Raw genomic sequence first — 18843 nt, forward strand, 5'->3', positions numbered from 1 at the left:
GTTAGGGCTTCAGCATGTGAATTTTGGAGGGACAAACACTCTGTTCATAATAGTAAGGATTCATCTTAGAGTTGAGTAACTGAACTTTTCCAAACACGACTCTGGTCTTCCATCATTGTGTCTAACAGTTTTTCTTCCTGGCTCTCCTGGTTTTATTACCTTTTTAAAGAGGAAAGGCAGGGCTTCCCTGGTGGCGCAGTGGTTGAGAGTCCGCCTGCCGATGCAGGGGACCCGGGTTCATGCCCCAGTCCGGGAGGATCCCGCAGACCGCGGAGCAGCTGGGCCCCTGAGCCATGGCCGCTGAGCTTGCGTGTCCGGAGCCTGTGCTCTGCAACAGGAGGGGCCACAACAGTGAGAGGCCCACATACTGCAAAAAATAAAATAAAAAAGAGGAAAGGCAAATGTCAAATGAAGTTGTCCCTAGAGCCCTTAGCTGACCCATCCCAGAACTCTGAGTTTGTACTCAAAATGACTCATACACACCTTGTTTGGCAAGTCCTGAACGATAGCTCTGGGGTCCCAAGAATTCATTTTCACTCAGACGTTTTGAGTATAGGTCTCTGGGTCTGTAAGACAAAATGATCCACCACCTAGTAATGAGATTTTTATGGATCGATATTTTGAATTTCAAGCACAATGTTCTAGCTCTGTATTAGACAAAATGAAGGCTGCTGGTATGTTGACCCCACTAATTGGCCAACCACTTCAGGAAAAAAAATGGAGATGAGATGCAAACCACTTACTGTCCCTGAGCCAGCTGATATTTATGGTGGGAGTTTATAATAAATATCTACTGCTCAAGCCACCCAGTCTATGGTGTTTTGTTATGGCAGCCCAAGCAGACTAATACGCTGACCATATGGATATTTATCTTTTTAAAAAATCTCCTTCTTGAATAGATTTCCTTTGTAGTAAAGCACTCCATGGAATGTTTCTTGGAAGGCACCTTCTACTTGCCAAACAGATGTTGATTTCAGAGCCTTTCACTGTATTCAAGTGTGAATGTGCATTTTTGAGAGCTCCAACTCTAGTGTTGTTTTAGCTCTGCTCAAAAGACAGAATCAAGGTGTCACAATATTATGAGTCTGCTTGGAAGCTTTGTTTCAGATAGAAAGTCTACTTACAGCCCATCTACTGAAATAAAAGAGCATTTTCTCCTTAGGGCTATGGAATTTATTTACAAAGGCCTTCTGTTTATTCCTCTTACCAAAGTGGAAAGTAAATTCCACTTTCATCTTATTTACAAAGGCCTTCTGTTTATTCCTCTTACCAAAGTGGAAAGTAAATTAGATTGTTGCCATCACAGTAGTCCATGAATGCTCAGTAAATGTTGGATGAATGGATAGATGGGGAACACAATTATTGCAGTTTCCACTTCCACATGAAAAAAATTGAATTATAGACTTTTATTGCTTGGAAGTATCATAAGTCACCTAGTTAAACTTCTCTCTCCTGGATGTCTTTGAAGAAATTCTTCTCCTAACCATTTGTTAAACATAATATAACTAATGTTTATTGACTGTTTACTCTGTCCCAAGCACAGTTCTAGGTGCTTTTCCTGGACTATCTCAGTTAATTCTGTAACAGCAGTCACATTGTAAAAGAACGTTCTGGAGCAGAAGTAGGTCTTCTTCTTCTTTTAGTCCCTTCTCCAGCAATTCCTTCATTAGGTGAGGCACGTTCAAGATTTCTTCTCTCTCTAGGAGCCTCCCACGTACGCTTTGTACAGGTGCACACACCTTCTCATCAGTTCCGAAGGAAACCTAATTGGAAAAGTAAAACATGCCACCTTTGTCAAAGAGAGTATTTTTAATGCTTCAATAATGAAAGAGGATGAAGGCAGGAGGAGAAGCAGATCGTCCCTGTTCCAAGACGATGCTGTTCTTTTGTGCATATTCTTCCCCTGAGGTTCCACCGGCCTTGGAACACGGAATGCTGGAGTCTGGAAATAACCTGCCTCCTATTTCATTTCTTGCTGGAGTTAGCCTCGGGAAAGTTTATGATTGTAAAGGGCTTAATCCATCTCCTCCAATGTCCCCTAGATACTCATTTTAGAAGTAGCCAGTACATGATTATCCACAGTTATGGGAATCAGGGGTGACATCAAGCAATGAAATGCACATAAAATCTCGAGCCCTCATTATGGTGTACTTGATTGTCACCTCCTCCTACTTCAAACCTGGGCTAAATTTCTGCACTTTTTTCTTGGATAGAGATGCTAAAGAACAAGTCTTTCTTTTTCACCTGTATTTGAAGTCCTGACATTCTTTGATATCTTATCAGTACCCACATTTCATTTTTAAATTTGTACCTGGCTCTTTGGAGATAACACTCAAGGAGATAGAGGAGGGAAGAGAGCATCACAATGGCTCCTTCTCTCCACCCACGCCCAGATCTGCCCTTCATTTCCCCTTCAAAGCTGCCCTGGATGGTATAACAAAAATACCATAGACTATGTGGCTTATTAACAGAAACTTATTTCTCATAATTTTGGAGGCTCGGAAGTCCAAGATCAATTGTCTGGTGACAGCCTTTTTCCTGGTTCATAGACGGACATTTAGTCACTGTGTCCTCATATGGCAGAAGGGGCAAGCTAGCTTCCCAGTTATATGTAAGGGCACTAATCCCAATCATGAGGACTCTGCCACCCTGACCTAATCACCTCACCTCCCAAAGACCCCACCTCTTAATATCATCACCTTGGGGGTTAGGATTTCATCATATGAATTTTGGAGAGACACAGATATTCCATCCATAGCAGACTCAAGAAAAGGAAGAGTGCATCCAAGAATCAGATGTTTCTGATCAGCTTTTGCAAGAACGTGGGGCATCCAAACCACCAGAAGTTAGTTTTAGACACAAGAAAATCAAGCAAAATTATGTCAATTACATTCTTAGTGTTTGCCATAGCTAGCATTTTTGTTTTAGTAGATTTGATTTATTACAAAAAACTGGAAAACCTAGTGTAATTGGACATAAAGCACATTCATACCTACTTTTTAGGAGTGAGGAGGGGAGGCCATGTGGTATTTTGGAAGAGCCTTGGGTTGGGAGTGAAATGAGCCTGGCACTGTGACCTTCCTTCAGCATGTCACTTCATCTTAGGGTCCTCAATTGGGGTGGGGGGGTGCTCAATGACCCAGGGCCCCTCCAGCTCTGAAATTCTGGGGCCCTAAAGTTCCTACACTAGATGATTGCAGAGGTCTATATGATTGCAGCTTGTCTTTCATGATCATTCAGTGTCCAAATGATAAAATGAATGACAAGTTCTTGGACAGGAAGGTGGTCCCACATTAAAACATTGCAGGGGACAAAGAAGCTCTGCTTCACAATGACAAGGTTTTTAAGGACTTTGGGGGCCTAAAAGGGGGTGAGGTGCACCGGGTCCAGATGCCTTACAGGTGACACGTATGTGTTCTTCTGCTATTCCAGCATTTCCGTTGATTTGCCTGGGGTCACATAGCTAGTTTTTGTTTTTGTTTTTTTGTGGTATGCGGGCCTCTCACTGTTGTGGCATCTCCCCTTGTGGAGCACAGGCTCTGGATGCGCAGGCTCAGTAGTTGTGGCTCACGGGCCTAGCCGCTCCGCGGCATGTGGGATCTTCCCAGACCAGGGCACGAACCCGCGTCCCCTGCATCGGCAGGTGGACTCTCAACCACTGCACCACCAGGGAAGCCCTTTCACGTGTTTTATTAGTGGCTTTTGTTGAGGGTGACAGTTTCAGTATTCTTGATGCACCCACCCAGCCTCATATCTCAGGCTCGGCGAATGTTTTTATGGATGTCTCTTCCCACTCCCAGCGCTTCGGGGTCTTGTTGGGGATTTGTAGCATGCACCGCACTCCATGAGCTTTGCCCCATTTGATCATTCATGTGGGCATCTGTGTGACTGAACAACGTGGAGGTAAAACAGAGATACCTAAGTACTGGCATTGCATCTTATCCAGCATCATGCCACACTGAAGGGACTCTCCAGTGGGAAGGGGTGGCATTCCTGAGTGCTGAACTGAGTGGTCCTTTTGAGGGGGTTAAAGAAGAATCAAACCCCACCGAGTTGAGAGCTAGGCAGGTGCAAGTGATCCTCTGAGCTTGCTCCTTGTGAACTGGAGATGAGATGTTATTACCAATCAATAAAACTGAACTCAGAGATGGCCTATTTTCAGATGCCTCCTGGGTGTTCATTTTAATTCTCTGACAGCAGAGATTTCATTAAAATGGGCTCACCTTCACGCAGGAATCTTGCACAGTTCCCTTCATAGACAAGAATAAGAAATTGAGTTGCCTCCAAGAAATATTTTTCTGGCTGGAGAGGCAACTTCTGGACTGATAAATCCAACTCAAGCCCCTCCAATGGAAACCTGACGTTTATTCTGGGGCAAACCATCCAGACGAGGCACAAGTGGAAATAGTATAAGATGCACGTGCAAAGAAGCTGAACCAATTCTCATAATGCCAGGCCACAAATGGACAGGCTGCTGCCACTTCTCCCATTCACTAGATAAAGGAAAATAAAAATGAGTTGACTGGGCTTCCCTGGTGGCGCAGTGGTTGAGAGTCCGCCTGCCGATGCAGGGGACATGGGTTTGTGTCCCGGTCTGGGAAGATCCCACATGCCACGGAGCGGCTGGGCCCGTGAGCCATGGCCGCTGAGCCTGCGCGTCCGGAGCCTGTGCTCCTCAACGGGAGAGGCCACAACAGTGAGAGGCTCGCGTACCACCAAAAAAAAAAAAAAAAAAAAAAAAAATGAGTTGATTGCTCCAGAGACCTCCCAATAGGTGCTAACTGCCCCCTGGAACTGTTCTCTTCTATCTGTAGGTGTTCTGATAGCCAGACCTCCAGATTCCAACCTTCAGTATTGATAATGAATCCAAGAAGGTAGTTGTCCATTTGTCACGTGTTGTCATGTACAGTAACATCTTACCCCTCTCTCTCCCTCTCTCTCTCTCTCTCTCTCTCTCTCTCTCTCTCTCTCTCTCACTCTCTCATAACGTTATCCCCAAAATTCTGTTGGACCACTGCAGAGTTTTATTTTTAGGTCTGCCCCACCTTCACAAAGGTTCCAGGCTGCTTGCAAAAATACATCTGATGTAAAGGGATAAAATGACTAGTTTGAGAAAATTCAGCAAAGGATGGAAAGGAAAGGAAGAGAGTAAGACTAGAGTAAGGTGAGTGCAGATTCCAGTGCTGTGATTGCTGGACAGGGTTACAAATTTGGCTCTGAACTCCCCAGTGCCAAAAAATAAAGAGTATCATTTCCCTGATGCACGGATTTCTCAGTTTCTCAGAGGAAGCATGACTTCTCCCAGTGCTGAGATGTGAAAGGTTTTTCTCCCTTGATTCCTCATAAAGAGGACACTGGATCAGCCAGGATAAGGTTCTACTGTGAGCAACCAAAACCCCAAAATAACAACAGCTTAAGTAAGATAGAATTTTATGTCTCTCCCAAGTCTTTATACGCAGCCCGGAGCTAGAATGGCTCTTGATGGGTGTCAGAGGTCAGATCCTTTTATACTATTTCTCCACCTCATGGTCTAAGATGGCTGTTCAAGCTCTGGCCAAAATGTCCCCATTCCTGGCAGCCAGAAGGAGGAAGGGGTGAGGAAGGATACACCTCCACCCTTTAAAGATACATCCCAGAAGTTGCAGAGAATACTTCCCATTCCATCTCATTGGCCAGAACTTCATCCCATGACCACACCTTGTTACAAGGAAGGCTAGAAATAGTCTTTATTCCAGACCCAGGGAAAAGTAGGCCTTCTATCACTAAAGCACGAGGGCAGTATATTAGGTTGCTAGGGCTGCTATAACAAAATACCACAGGCTGGGTGGCTTAAACCACCGAAATTTATTTCCTCACAGTTCCGGAGGCTGGACATCCAAGATCAAGGTGTCTACAGGTTGTTTTCCTCTGAGGCCCCTCTCCTTGCAGATGGCTGCCTTCTTGCTATGTCCTCCCACGGCCTTTCCTCCATGCATGCACATCCCTGGTGTCTCTCCATGAGTCCTAATATCCTATTCTTATGAGGACACCAGTCGTATTGGGTTAAGACCTGCCCTAATGGCCTCATTTTAACTTAATCACCTCTTTAAGGGCCCTATCTCCAGTCTCAGCTAAGGTCCTGGGGGTTGGGTCTTCAAAATATGAGTTTTGGGAGACACAATTCAATGTGTAAGAGGCATAATAGATACTAGAGAACAAGCAGAAGCTGTTGCCAGCATCCCCGTAACTAGATAAAGAATAAATTCTTTGGAGCCATTTGTTCTGTCTGCCCTTTGAAATTCAAGTCTCCTTCAAATCAAGAGTCCCAGAACTTAGTGCAATGCTTTCTACCTAAAAAGCACTCAGTGAATACTTGCAGGTGGTCATGGTCACCACCCAAGGAATCCAAGCTCGAGCAGAGAACGGCAGCCAGGGTTCCTGATTCTCCACCACCTGCTCTTCCCACCAGGCTGCACTGACTCCTTCAAGATCAGACAACCAGAATGTGGAAACCTAGGGTCGTTATGTCTTAGGCTCCGATTTACCATGTCAGAGATTACAAGGCCCTAAAGCAATCATTGGTGCCCTGGTTTTACAAAATTCTAGGGATTCTATGGAGACCCCAGTAGATCTCAAACTACCTTAAGCTATCACGAGACATTTGAATTTTTTCAGGATCGTTTTACCTTGTTTTTTTTCTATAGACATGCTGCAGAAGCTTTAGGAGGTAAGGATGGATTGTTGCAAGGTCAAAGCCAGGATGCCACAACTCCAGGAAAAGCTGGAAAAGCAGTGCCCAGCCTCTCCCGGGGCTGAGACAAATGAGCATCTTGGGCAAAGGCAAATCGAGGCCCCAGACTTGGAACAGAATTTTTTTCCTCTAACTAGCTTGCAAGCTGTTGCCCACTGAACCAGAGTGAGATTGCACTTGGCAAAAAGACAAAGAGAATTTCCCCTAAAATATGCTGACAACCTTGCCCCCAGGCACCTCTAGAATCCTCCGAAGGGTTCTGGGCTCCTGTGCTTCTCTGTAGCAAGATTTGTCCCCAAGAGGCCGTGAAGTCCCCATGGAGAGCACTGTTTGTGCAGCCCGAGACCCAATCTCTTCTCCTCATCCATTTCTGCCCTAACAGCAACCTCAAATGCAGCTTTTGGAAGCCGTACAATATAGCTAATTGTTTGCGTTGGACCAGTAGTATGTTTAGAGCTTATGCATCTAAACAGACAATTATTTTCTGCTATATTCTAGGGGCACTGCCTGCCTGGTGACTTTGGCAGATTGAGAAAGGAGCTAATCCGTAGGTTATAAGCAGAAGGGTTATTGATGAAATGTCACCATCTGTTGGTGTCATTAAAACGGTATGAGTCATGGTCTCCCTGGTGGCGCAGTGGTTGAGAGTCCGCCTGCCGATGCAGGGGATACGGGTTCGTGCCCCGGTCTGGGAGGATCCCATATGCCGCGGAGCGGCTGGGCCCGTGAGCCATGGCCGCTGGGCCTGCGCGTCCGGAGCCTGTGCTCCGCAGCGGGAGAGGCCACAACAGTGAGAGGCCCGCGTACCGCAAAAAGAAAAAAAAACAAAAACAAAAAACAAAAAAACAAAAAAACGGTATGAGTCATAAAGAGTTGCTTTTGTTTTTTCTCTGAAAAAGGTTAGCTTAGAGTTTAGAGAGAAGTTGCTCGATTGCAGATGGCAGTGGGGGACCTGCCTGGGGGGAGTGTCAACTCTGGAAGGGGGAGGAGCCTTGATGAACTCATCAGATCAGCTTGATGGGTCTTCAAGGAAGTGCTGGCATCCTCTGTCTGAATAAAACCACCTACCTTGCCCAAAGACAGGGTACTTATTAGGCGTACTGCAAATTCTCAACTGTCCCATGGTCCCTATTCCTGAGGCATCTACCAGGTGGGGAGGGGAAAGTCATTCATTTGGATTAAACAAGAAAGATCATATCTGGGAGGGAACAGCTAAAATGCACCTGTCTCCTCATCTTCACTGGTCTGATTACACAGAGATTATTCATGTAGTCAACTGACAGCTTGGGAGGCTGGTGAGCCTAGCAGGGAGTGATACTCTCTACATCCGCTACCTCTTCTGGGAGGACGATGAGTTGGCTCAGAAGAGGAACCAGGGGCAGCACACCCAAGCTTCTGTCAGGGATGTGAGCCCTCGGGATAAGTAAAGGAAGCAGTGGATGAACCCGCATGAACTACATAGCAAAGGAAACAGCTTTTGGTTTTGTTGACTTTCTCTGTTGACTTCCTGTTTTCACTTTCACTGATTTATTTTTTTTCTCACATATTTTTTAATTTTTTTATACAGCAGGTTCTTATTAGTTATCAGTTTTATACATACTAGTGTATACATGTCAATCCCAATCTCCCAGTTCATCCCACCACTGCCCCACCCCCGCTTTCCCCCTTTGGTGTCCATACATTTGTTCTCTACATCTGTGTCTCTATTTCTGACTTGCAAACTGGTTCATCTGTACCATTTTTCTAGATTCCACATATATACATTAATATACGATATTTGTTTTTCTCTTTCTGACTTGCTTCATTCTGTATGACAGTCTCTAGGTCCATCCACATCTCTACAAATGACCCCATTTCGTTCCCTTTTATGGCTGAGTAATATTCCATTGTATATATGTACCACATAGTCTTTATCCATTCGTCTGTCGATGGGCATTTAGGTTGCTTCCATGTCCTGGCTATTGTAAATAGTGCTGCAGTGAACATTGGGGTGCATGTGTCTTTTTGAATTATGGTTTCCTCAGGGTATATGCCCAGTAGTGGGATTGCTGGGTCATATGGTAATTCTATTTTTAGTTTTTTAAGGAACCTCCATACTGTTCTCCATAGTGGCTGTATCAATTTACATTCCCACCAGGAGTGCAAGAGGGTTCCCTTTTCTCCACACCCTCTCCAGCATTTGTTGTTTGTAGATTTTCTGATGATGCCCATTCTAACTGTTGTGAGGTGATACCTCTTTGTAGTTTTGATCTGCATTTCTCTAATTAGTGATGTTGAGCAGCTTTTCATGTGCTTCTTGGCCATCTGTATGTCTTCTTTGGAGAAATGTCTGTTTAGGTCTCCTGCCCATTTTTTGATTGGGTTGTTTTTTTAATATTGAGCTGCATGAGCTGTTTATATATATTTGGAGATTAATCCTTTGTTGATTCATTTGCAAATATTTTCTCCCATTCTAGGGTTGTCTTTTCATATTGTTTATAGTTTCCTTTGCTGTGCAAAAGATTGTAAGTTTCATTAGGTCCCATTTGTTTATTTTTGTTTTTATTTCCATTATTCTAGGAGGTGGGTCAAAAAGGATCTTGCTGTGATTTATGTCAAAGAGTGTTTGACATAAATGTGTTTGACATAGTGTTCCTATGTTTTCCTCTAAGAGTTTTATAGTGCCTGGTCTTACATTTAGGTCTTTAATCCATTCTGAGTTTATTTTTGCATAAGGTGTTAGGTAGTGTTCTAATTTCATTCTTTTACATGTACCTGTCCAGTTTTCCCAGCACCACTTATTGAAGAGACTGTCTTTTCTCCATTGTGTATCCTTGCCTCCTTTGTCATAGATTAGTTGAACTTTATTGATTTCTGCCCTAATTTTTATTATTTCTTTTCTTCTGCTTACTTTGGATTTAATTTGCTCTTCTTTTTCTAGTTTCCTAAGGTGGAAATGTAGATTACTGATTTTAGATCTTCCTTCTTTTCCAACATATTGCGTAGCAAAGAGATGGGGAGCATAAGAAGTATATTTAATGAGGATCCAGACAACCCAAATAAACCACGCTGACTTCCTAATTCTGCCTTATTACCTAATCCTCTTATTTCCCTCATATTTGGTGTTTAAAATTCGTTCACCCACTGCCAAGGACATACATGCAAAGAGAAAGAACCTTTTTCAGCATGGCTTAAGATTAGCTTTTATTAATTTTTTTTAAATTTTAATTTCTGGAGAGAAAGTATGGGTGATTGTGTAAACCACTACAAATCCTTCTGGCAGTACTAGGGTGTAAATTATAAATAATAAACATAACATACAGCAAGTCGGGCCTCACACCCAGCCCTGCCTCTAGTCTTATCCTTTTCCTCTAAGACAACTTGCCCGAGCCTGGCCCACTTACCACCTCCCTAGGGAGAGAAGTGCTGGGGGGATTCAGTGCTGCTTGAAATAGTACAGGATGCTGGAAGCAAGAGCCATGGGTGGGGGGCAGGGGGGAGGGCAGGAGCTGTACGAAGCCTGTGTGGGTTATTTATATGGTCTCAAAAGGAAGCATCCGTGGAAATGTTCCTATTGGTATTTTTAGACCTGATGCTTGGTCCTGCTGCTGCACTTTCTTTTTTAAACAAGCAGAGAAGGGAATGATTGATGCTGTCTGCAGTGCTGTTTCGGAGGCTTGGAGGGCCCATCTGACAGACTAATGGTCATCCTGCCAGGCCCTGATCCACATTCCGTCCCTTGTAGCTCTGGGACCTCAGAAGCTGCTGACCTCAGCAGGCAGCGAATAATACACTGGCCGCTTGCTGCCAAGTCAGAAACTCTGAAGTTTACCCCCTGGCTCTGCAGCCCCGTGTGCTCGACACCCACAGGTTTAGCATCCTCTACTTCCATACTCTGTTCCTCTGTGAATGCATATATATGTTTGCATAATAAGCCTTTGTCCGGAAATAAAATGGTTTAGAATTTAACGAGGTGATTAAGCAGGTTAGAAACTCACAACCACACAATAATCCATGAACTTAACTATTCCAGGGTCACTGAAGGGAGTTGAGTATTGTTACTGACGGATTTCTGTGGTTACTTTCATTTGCCCACTCCAAATCAGTGTTCTAAAAAAATGATTTTTAATTGTTTTAATTAAAAAAAATTTATTCCCAAGGATTCTGAATCCTGTGGCTTTCTCCTCAAGAAGAGAGGAGAAGAAGGTTGGCATTGGGGTCTTTTGCTCTGCAGATATGGTTTCTCCTAAGGTCATGGATCAGAGTCCACTCCAGTTGAATGATCAATTCAGGAAAGTGAGAAGCTGGAGAGTGTTCCGGGAAAGGAAAGAAAGTTCTTAAATTCTCATGGCTGAGCAATGTATTGTTTGTTCCTGGGATTCAGACTATGACAGGTGGGGTTCTCTTACAAACCTAAAAAATTACATGGATGAAGCAGCTGAGATGACCCAAGAAAACTCCTAATGAGATCCGGAACTTCTCTCCTTGCTTTGTGGCCTGCAGATGTTATCATCTTTTTTGTTCATTTTCTCTCTCTCTCTTTCTATAACAGACCACAGAGACGGGTGAAGATGAGGAGGACCAGCCTCTCAGCCTGGCCTGGCCTTCCGATACCCACAAACAAGTCACATTCCTAGTTGTTTTCCCCATAGTGTTTCCTCTCTGGATTACCTTACCTGATGTTCGCAAACCTGTGAGTAAAGCATTTTTTTTTTTTTGAAATGAATTTCTTGTAAAAAGCACAGCATAGGGGCTTCCCTGGTGGCGCAGTGGTTGAGAGTCCGCCTGCCGATGCGGGGGACGCGGGTTCGTGCCCCGGTCCGGGAAGATCCCACATGCCACGGAGCGGCTGGGCCCGTGAGCCATGGCCGCTGAGCCTGCGCGTCCGGAGCCTGTGCTCCGCAACGGGAGAGGCCACAACAGTGAGAGGCCCGCGTACCGCAAAAAAAAAAAAAGCACAGCATATAGCAGTATGCATAGCCTGCTTCTACTTGTCTTAAAAGGAAAAGGGGGTGACGTATACACATGTATATGCATATATATGTGCCTGAAATTTCTCTGGACAAATACACAATAATAGTGATTGTTCTGGCTATTGAATCTACGTAATGAACGACTCCAAAACTTAGTGGCATGAAATGACCACCATTTTATTCTGCTCGTGGGTCCTGTGGATCAGTAATTCAAATGGACACATTGGGGATGGCTGGTCTCTGCTCCACAATGTCTGGGGCCTCAGCTGGGAAGACTCAAGTGGCTGGGGGCTGGAATCATCTGGAGATTTCCTGGCTCATGTTTCTGGCACCTGGGCAGAGATGATTCAAATTCTGGGCTCAGCTGGGATTGTCTACTGGAGAGCCTAACGTGGCCTCTCTATGTTACTAGGGCTTTCTCACAGTATGGTGGCATCAGGATAGTCAGATGTCTTACATAAGAGATCAGAACTCCAAGAGTGAGTGTTCTAGCAACACAAGGAGAAACTACATTGTCTCTGATGGCCTAGTCTCAGCAGTCACAGAGTCACCTCCACTGAACCCTACTACTCAAAGCAGTCATAAGTCTGTCTTGATTAAAGGGGAAGAGATAAGAAGTCTCCATAGAATATATCAGTGTCCTATAGCATATGACACCCTTGATGGCAGCAGTTTCAGAGAACTTGCGACCATGTTTTAAAACCACTACAGTGATTGTCTCTGCAAAGGGGAACTGAAGGTCTGAGGCAGAAGGGTGACTCACATTTTGTTGAATATTTGTGTACATGAATTATTCATTCAATTCAAAAAATAGTTTACAGAAATGCATTCGTCTGGTATAAATGCCTATATGTCTGATCTGCTCTCACCAGTATTGTTATCATTACCATAATCAATATTATTATCTGCCACTATTATGTACTGGATGCTGTGAACATAGTACCATCTTATAATCAGCAAAGTACAATCTGAATGTAGATCAAATCAAAAGAAATCCTTTCCCAGTAGTGTCAAACTGGGTTCCTGGGCCACTGCCCTAAAGGGTGAAAGAACTAATGAGAGATAAGGAGAAACAGCTCTACTTTTTTTTTTTTTTTTTTTTTTTTGTGGTACACAGGCCTCTCACTGTTGTGGCCTCTCCCGTTGCAGAGCACAGGCTCTGGACACACAGACTCAGTGGCCATGGCTCACGGGCCCAGCCGCTCCGCGGCATGTGGGATGTTCCCGGACCGGGGCACGAACCCGTGTCCCCTGCATCGGCAGGCGGACTCTCAACCACTGAGCCAGCAGGGAAGCCCCAGCTCTACTTTTTATTATGGCCCTACACACACCTACTCATTCAACAAAAGTGTGTACCTACTATGTATCATGCTCTATCCTTGGTATACTCCATAAATTCTATTGTAAATCTCAGAAAACATCTAGTATGGGCATATACATATATATATGCCTGCACTATATATATAAAATTATATATATATATATATATATATATATACATATAATTGGCATAAGTAGAAAGAAACTTAGGCAGAAAGAGTTAACTAGCTCAAGCCTGGTCACTTCCTAGGGCATAGAGCTGAGATTCAGACTCAGGCCCGTGTGACCACACAGCTTGGGCTCTTCCTCATATTTCTTGACGCCAGAAGGTAGAAATCTGAAAACATCATTTCTAAAAGCATTTGGAATAGAATACTGTGGTAACATCCAGCATAATTTAGCATCCCTCTTCAAGAGCCCTATGATGATCCCACCTTCCTCCCTTGAAAAAGACTGGAGAAAAATCCTGTCTCGTTACCCTGACCTAGAAATAATCCAACCTGATAGAGAGCCTTGTCTTGCCAAGTACAGGCCATGAATGACCCCTCATTTAAGGACTTCTGACATTAGGCGATTCCTAAGAAAGGGTGAACGTAGCAGGTGTGGCTCACTTAAAGTGCTATCTAGGTTTCTTTGTGCAAGATGCTGTTACAGAGCATCTGCTGTATGCAAAGGCCTGGCTTCCTGGAAACCTGCAGCCAAATAGCTGGAATGCGTTCAGTTTCTTCTTGGCTCCCATCACATTGACATTTCTGAGATGTGTGTGTGCTCACATGCGCTCACTCACTCATTCTGTCTGTCTGTCTCTCTTTCTGTCACCATTGCTCTGCTGTTTAGTCCGATGCTTTTGCTTAGCTCAGGGAGGAAAATGAGGGAGACAGACAGACAGGGTTTTCTAAATCCCCACAGCAGGCCTAGAGTGATATGGCCCAGAGTAGAGGGGCCTGGTTCACTGATAAGACTGACTGATGTTATAAAATAGATAACAAGGACCTGCTGTATAGCACAGGGAACTATACTCGGTATCTTGCAATAACCTATAAGGGAAGAGAATCTGAAGAAGAATATATGTAATATATATTGGGTTGGCCAAAAAGTTCGTTCGGTTAGTGAATACATTGTTCAATAAAATTCTTGGTGAAAATGAGAAATGTGTCTTTTATTTTCACTTAAAGCTGAACGAACTCTTTGACTAACCCAATATATAACTGAATTGCTGTACTGTACACCTGAAACTAACACAATATTATAAATCAACTATACCTCAATTTTAAAATTTTAATAATAATTTTAAAAATAAATTTTTAGGGCTTCCCTGGTGGTGCAGTGGTTGAGAGTCCGCCTGCCGACGCAGGGGATGTGGGTTCATGCCCTGGTCCGGGAAGATCCCACATGCCGCAGAGCGGCTGGGCCCGTGAGCCATGGCCGCTGAGCCTGCGTGTCCAGAGCCTGTGCTCCGCAACGGGAGAGGCCACAACAGTGAGAGGCCTGCGTACCGCAAAAAAATAAAAAATAAATAAATTTTTAACAAATGAGTGATTGATGTCAGCACACAACTGCTGAAGCCATCAGGAAGATGTGCAGGAATGGGAGGAAGCTGCCTATGACTCAAGGCCCTAGAATCTCAGGGTTGCATGGGACTCTTAGAGCAAAGGCTGGCAAAGTGTTCGTCCCCTCCATGATCTGAGCTGATAGGTCAAGGAAACTGTTAGGGAAGATCAGAGTTCTCAACCTGTAACTCCTGGACAGCAAACAGGATTCCACCATGGCTGTAGTTACCTGGATCGAAACAGAGGCTGATGCTCTTATCCTGAGGGGTTCAAAGCGAGCAAATACAGCTGAACATGATGTTCCCCCTGTAGCACTGCTGACTGGTCATTTGCTGAGCAGCACCCCGTGGGAGCCAGCCCCTGCAGCGTGCGCTGGGGTAGCCAATGGGGCTTTTGCTCACTGCACCTCCAAGGGCCATCCCTGGACGGACTGGATTTTCTTCTGTTTTTTTCTGAGTATACCATGTGCTGTTCCAAGCAGAAATGAGACTCCTAGGTAGAACACTGGGTGTTTCTAGATTTCCTCAGCAACTATTTATTGAGCACCTATTATATGCCAGGCGTCAGGCTTATGCCCTAAAAGAGATATAAAGACACATCAGTCACAGTTCCCATTTTTAAGGTGCTCTAAACTCAGTAGAGGAAACAAAACATGACCACATAGACCTACAGGGCAAGATTGCACAGCTGTGCTAGTGAGAGCAGCTAGACTCAAACCCAAGTCTCCTGACTCTAGAGCATTCTCATGCTACCATTTACTACAGTGGCTTTTCCCACATGACTCATGAGCTGTGCAATCATGGGAAAGTCACTTCTCAACTCTGGACCCCATATTTCCTCCTCTGTGAAATACAGGAGTGGAGGAAGCTCTCTAGATTCCCTGCCAGCGGTGACATTCTGTGATTCAGGAAAACATAAAGAGATAACTATCAGTACAATATTGCTAATTTAAGGTGACCATATATCCCAGTTTGCCTGAGATAGTCCCAGTTTACTCTCAAAGCATGCTGGTTTGAGTTATATGGTCATTCTTTGCATATATGAAATGCCAAACGAAAGCATGCCAATTGATACAAAGGCCAGTAAGTGGCTTCTTACTCATGCTCAGCTCAGGAGAGTTTCATTAGGTTTGATCTTGTGTCAGCTTTTGCTGTGTAACACACCACCCCCAAACTTAGTGGCTTAAAACAACAAGCATTTTTTTAGCCCATAATTCTACGAGTTAGCGAACTCAGGCTCAGCCTGACAGTTCTGCTACTTACTTATACGGCTGAGGGCTGGTTGGTGTAGGCGTATGTCAGCTAGAACACCTTGTCTCTGTTCCACTGGTCTTCCACTGGTCTTGTATCCTTAAGCAGGCTAGCCTGGGCTTATTCACATGACGGAGTAGTGAATGTAGTGAAAATGAAAGAGTAGTGAAAATGAAAGCCGCAAAGCCACAAAGATCTAGTTCGGAATCTGCACACTGTCATTTCCACCACATTCTATTAGTCAATGCCAGGCATAAGGCCAGCCCAGATTCAGAGGCTTGGGAAATAGACCTCCTCTCTTCATGGGAGGAATTGCAAAGTGATGCGGTCATTTTTGCAGTCTGCCATGGTCCTCATGTTCTGCAACAAGGGCCTCTTGAAAAATTATCCAGGGAGAGGAGAGACAGAAGAGAAAACTATCAATTAATAGACACTTGCTACTCCTCAGAGCCTGGCAGCCCTGCCTCCTGAGTAGTTTTTGAATTACCCATGGAGATGACATCCCAAACCTTGACAATAATTACAATGAAAACACGATTTTTTAAATGTATACACGTAGTTTCAGAGTAAATAGTACTCCCACTTGCTTTTATTTACACTTCATTTATATGCAAATTATATGACAGTGTTTGTTGAATTATGCATACTTCCAGCTCAGATAATTAATGGTGGGCTTCACTTTTATAGTTTTCTTAAATTAATGGCTTTATTTTAGAAGTACGAGAACTGAAATGCAAACCTTAATGAGGAATATGTCTTTGATGAAAATTGAAAATAATAAAGGAAACAAAGACCTCAAAAGTTTTATTTTCTCATGGCCTAGGATGGATGTTCTTAAAAAACAAGAATGCATCTCATGAGATATCAAAATATGACCCATCAGAGCTAGGAAGGTACTTCAGAACCCAGCTAGGTTTTTACAATTTCTGTCATGCATTGGTTCATTCACCAAGTATTTATTGTATCCACTATGTACCAAGCACGGTTCTAGCAAGGATGGAGTGATTGAGGCCCTGAGAAGTTGAGTGATTTGCCCAAGCAAAACCAGCTAATAAGAAGCAAAGCCAAAACTCTAGGCCATATCTCTGCAGTCACTTTCACCTCCCTGAGTTTCAGTTTTCTTATCTCTTAAAAATCAAAATGAGCTTAATATTGTCTAATAACATCTGCCATTACTATCCAAGCACTTGTTCTGTGCCAGGCAGTTTGCTAGACACTTCATGTGTGTGAAATCCTCAGAACTACTAGACATTGTTATTCCTCCCATTTTACAAAGAAAGAAACTGAGATTTAGAGCGATTAAATAATTTGTCTCAGGGCACAGAGCTGGTAATTGATGAGCAAGGATTTCAGTACTGGTCATAGTAATCCAGAGACCATACTTTTAATCTTTAACAGGATTGCTTTGGAGATCTCTGTTAAATATGTATGCCCCAGAATATTGCACAGAGGAGATGCTCAGTGAATATTTGTTGAATTTAAATAAGTTAGGAGATGGCCAATTTGTGCGACCAGCTAATGTCCAGTAATGTTTTTTAAGCCAAGAAAATATCACTCTGATGTACTAAAATCTTCTAATGAGAACATTAGCTGTCAATTATACAAGTAAACCATTACATTGGAACAAAATGGACACGTGCGGGCCAACACATGGATACAATTTGCTTTTTGCTAATTGGTATGAGGTCCATCCCAGCAGATGTCAGGATGAACCACCATTACTAACCATAAATTGACACATCAGACCTTGGCTTCAGGAGCTCTTTTCTTCCTTCCAATGAGACTGGTAACTAAATAAGAGTACACGTGCTACTGGGCAGTGATAACTAGAATGAAACCACAGAGTCCAAAGAAGGGAAATAGTCCAGAAAAAAATGAAAGAAGGAATTACCTGGGCTGTGAGATTGGAAATGGTAAGGTACTTTGACAGTCGGGGAAACACTTAACCAAACTGTTGATGCATGAAAGGCTGATGCTTCCAAAGCAGGAACAATATGGGAGGCTGGGTGAGGCAGACGGTTGTACAGCTGGAATGCTAGTCTGTATTTCCCTGATGCTCTTTATTTGCTGACATTCAGAGCATAGGCTAGTATTATGATGATGATGATCATTATGTATCCAAAGTCGGGTATATTTTGAGCATTATTGACCCTGGCTTTCTTTAGCAATGAGTATAACCTAGATTCCTAACATCTAGGAATGCATGCTATATAGTCAGAGAGACCTAGATTTGAGTTTCATGTCTAGTTCAAGATCTGGGTACAGCGTAAGTGCCCAGCCTTTACCTACCGCCTAGTTAATGATGAAGACCTGAAATTTTACAAAGAAAAAATATTTTTAAACCTTTTTTTTTTTCAATGAGTTCCTAATCCAATACTAGGTACATTTAGATGTCCACTAATAACTAATTGGCTGCTTGATTAAGACTCATAGCATCAAATTTTGAAATACAGAGGTTTTCAATAATATGTTGGTATAAACTTAGCACCTTTAAATCCTTAGTCCGATTCCTTACTTTCTGCCTTTTGACTGGGAATGGTCTATGGTTCAGGGATGATACTTTTTAGATGATGTTCAAATAATTTGATTCTGACTTGTGATGCTGTATCAATGAACAGACATGCAAAGGTACAAAAAAATTAAATAATAATAAAATAATAGTTACATACTTAGTAAGTGAGCTAACCTGGAAAGGGGGCATACCTATGAAATGAGGACTCTCCCAGGATATCCAGTCCACGTGCCATGTCATAAAGTGTGGAGATGGTACTCCGTTCCCTCCCAGGATGCTCAAAATCAAGCTAAGGATTGGCTACTGCTCAAACCACATGGGTGGTCCCACATCACAAGAAGGGGCCCTTCTCTTCCCTGTGATAGAGCATGGCGTGGGAGATGAAGCCCTCATCACACCTAGGATCCTGAAACAGTGACTTGTGGCCAGAAGAAAAGAATAGGGACTCTAATCAGCTAAATGCCTTGCCTGGGAAAAATGGATTTCTTGGCACTGGCAATTCCAAGGCTCAGGGAATCTGGTCTCCAGA

The 18843-nt window shown here is 43.5% G+C and overlaps 1 protein-coding gene across 1 annotated transcript in view; it reads left to right on the top strand.

The window, feature by feature from the left end:
* Positions 1–18843, top strand: part of SLC24A2 (solute carrier family 24 member 2) — a 245131-nt gene that overhangs the window by 213013 nt on the left and 13275 nt on the right. Inside the window, exon 8 of the mRNA XM_082625258.1 lies at positions 11271–11402. Coding sequence (XP_082481384.1) covers positions 11271–11402 — 132 coding nt within the window. The remainder of the gene's footprint in view (positions 1–11270; positions 11403–18843) is intronic.

Source organism: Mesoplodon mirus (genome assembly GCF_964341445.2).
Source record: "Mesoplodon mirus genome assembly, chromosome: 1".
Lineage (NCBI taxonomy): Eukaryota > Metazoa > Chordata > Mammalia > Artiodactyla > Ziphiidae > Mesoplodon > Mesoplodon mirus.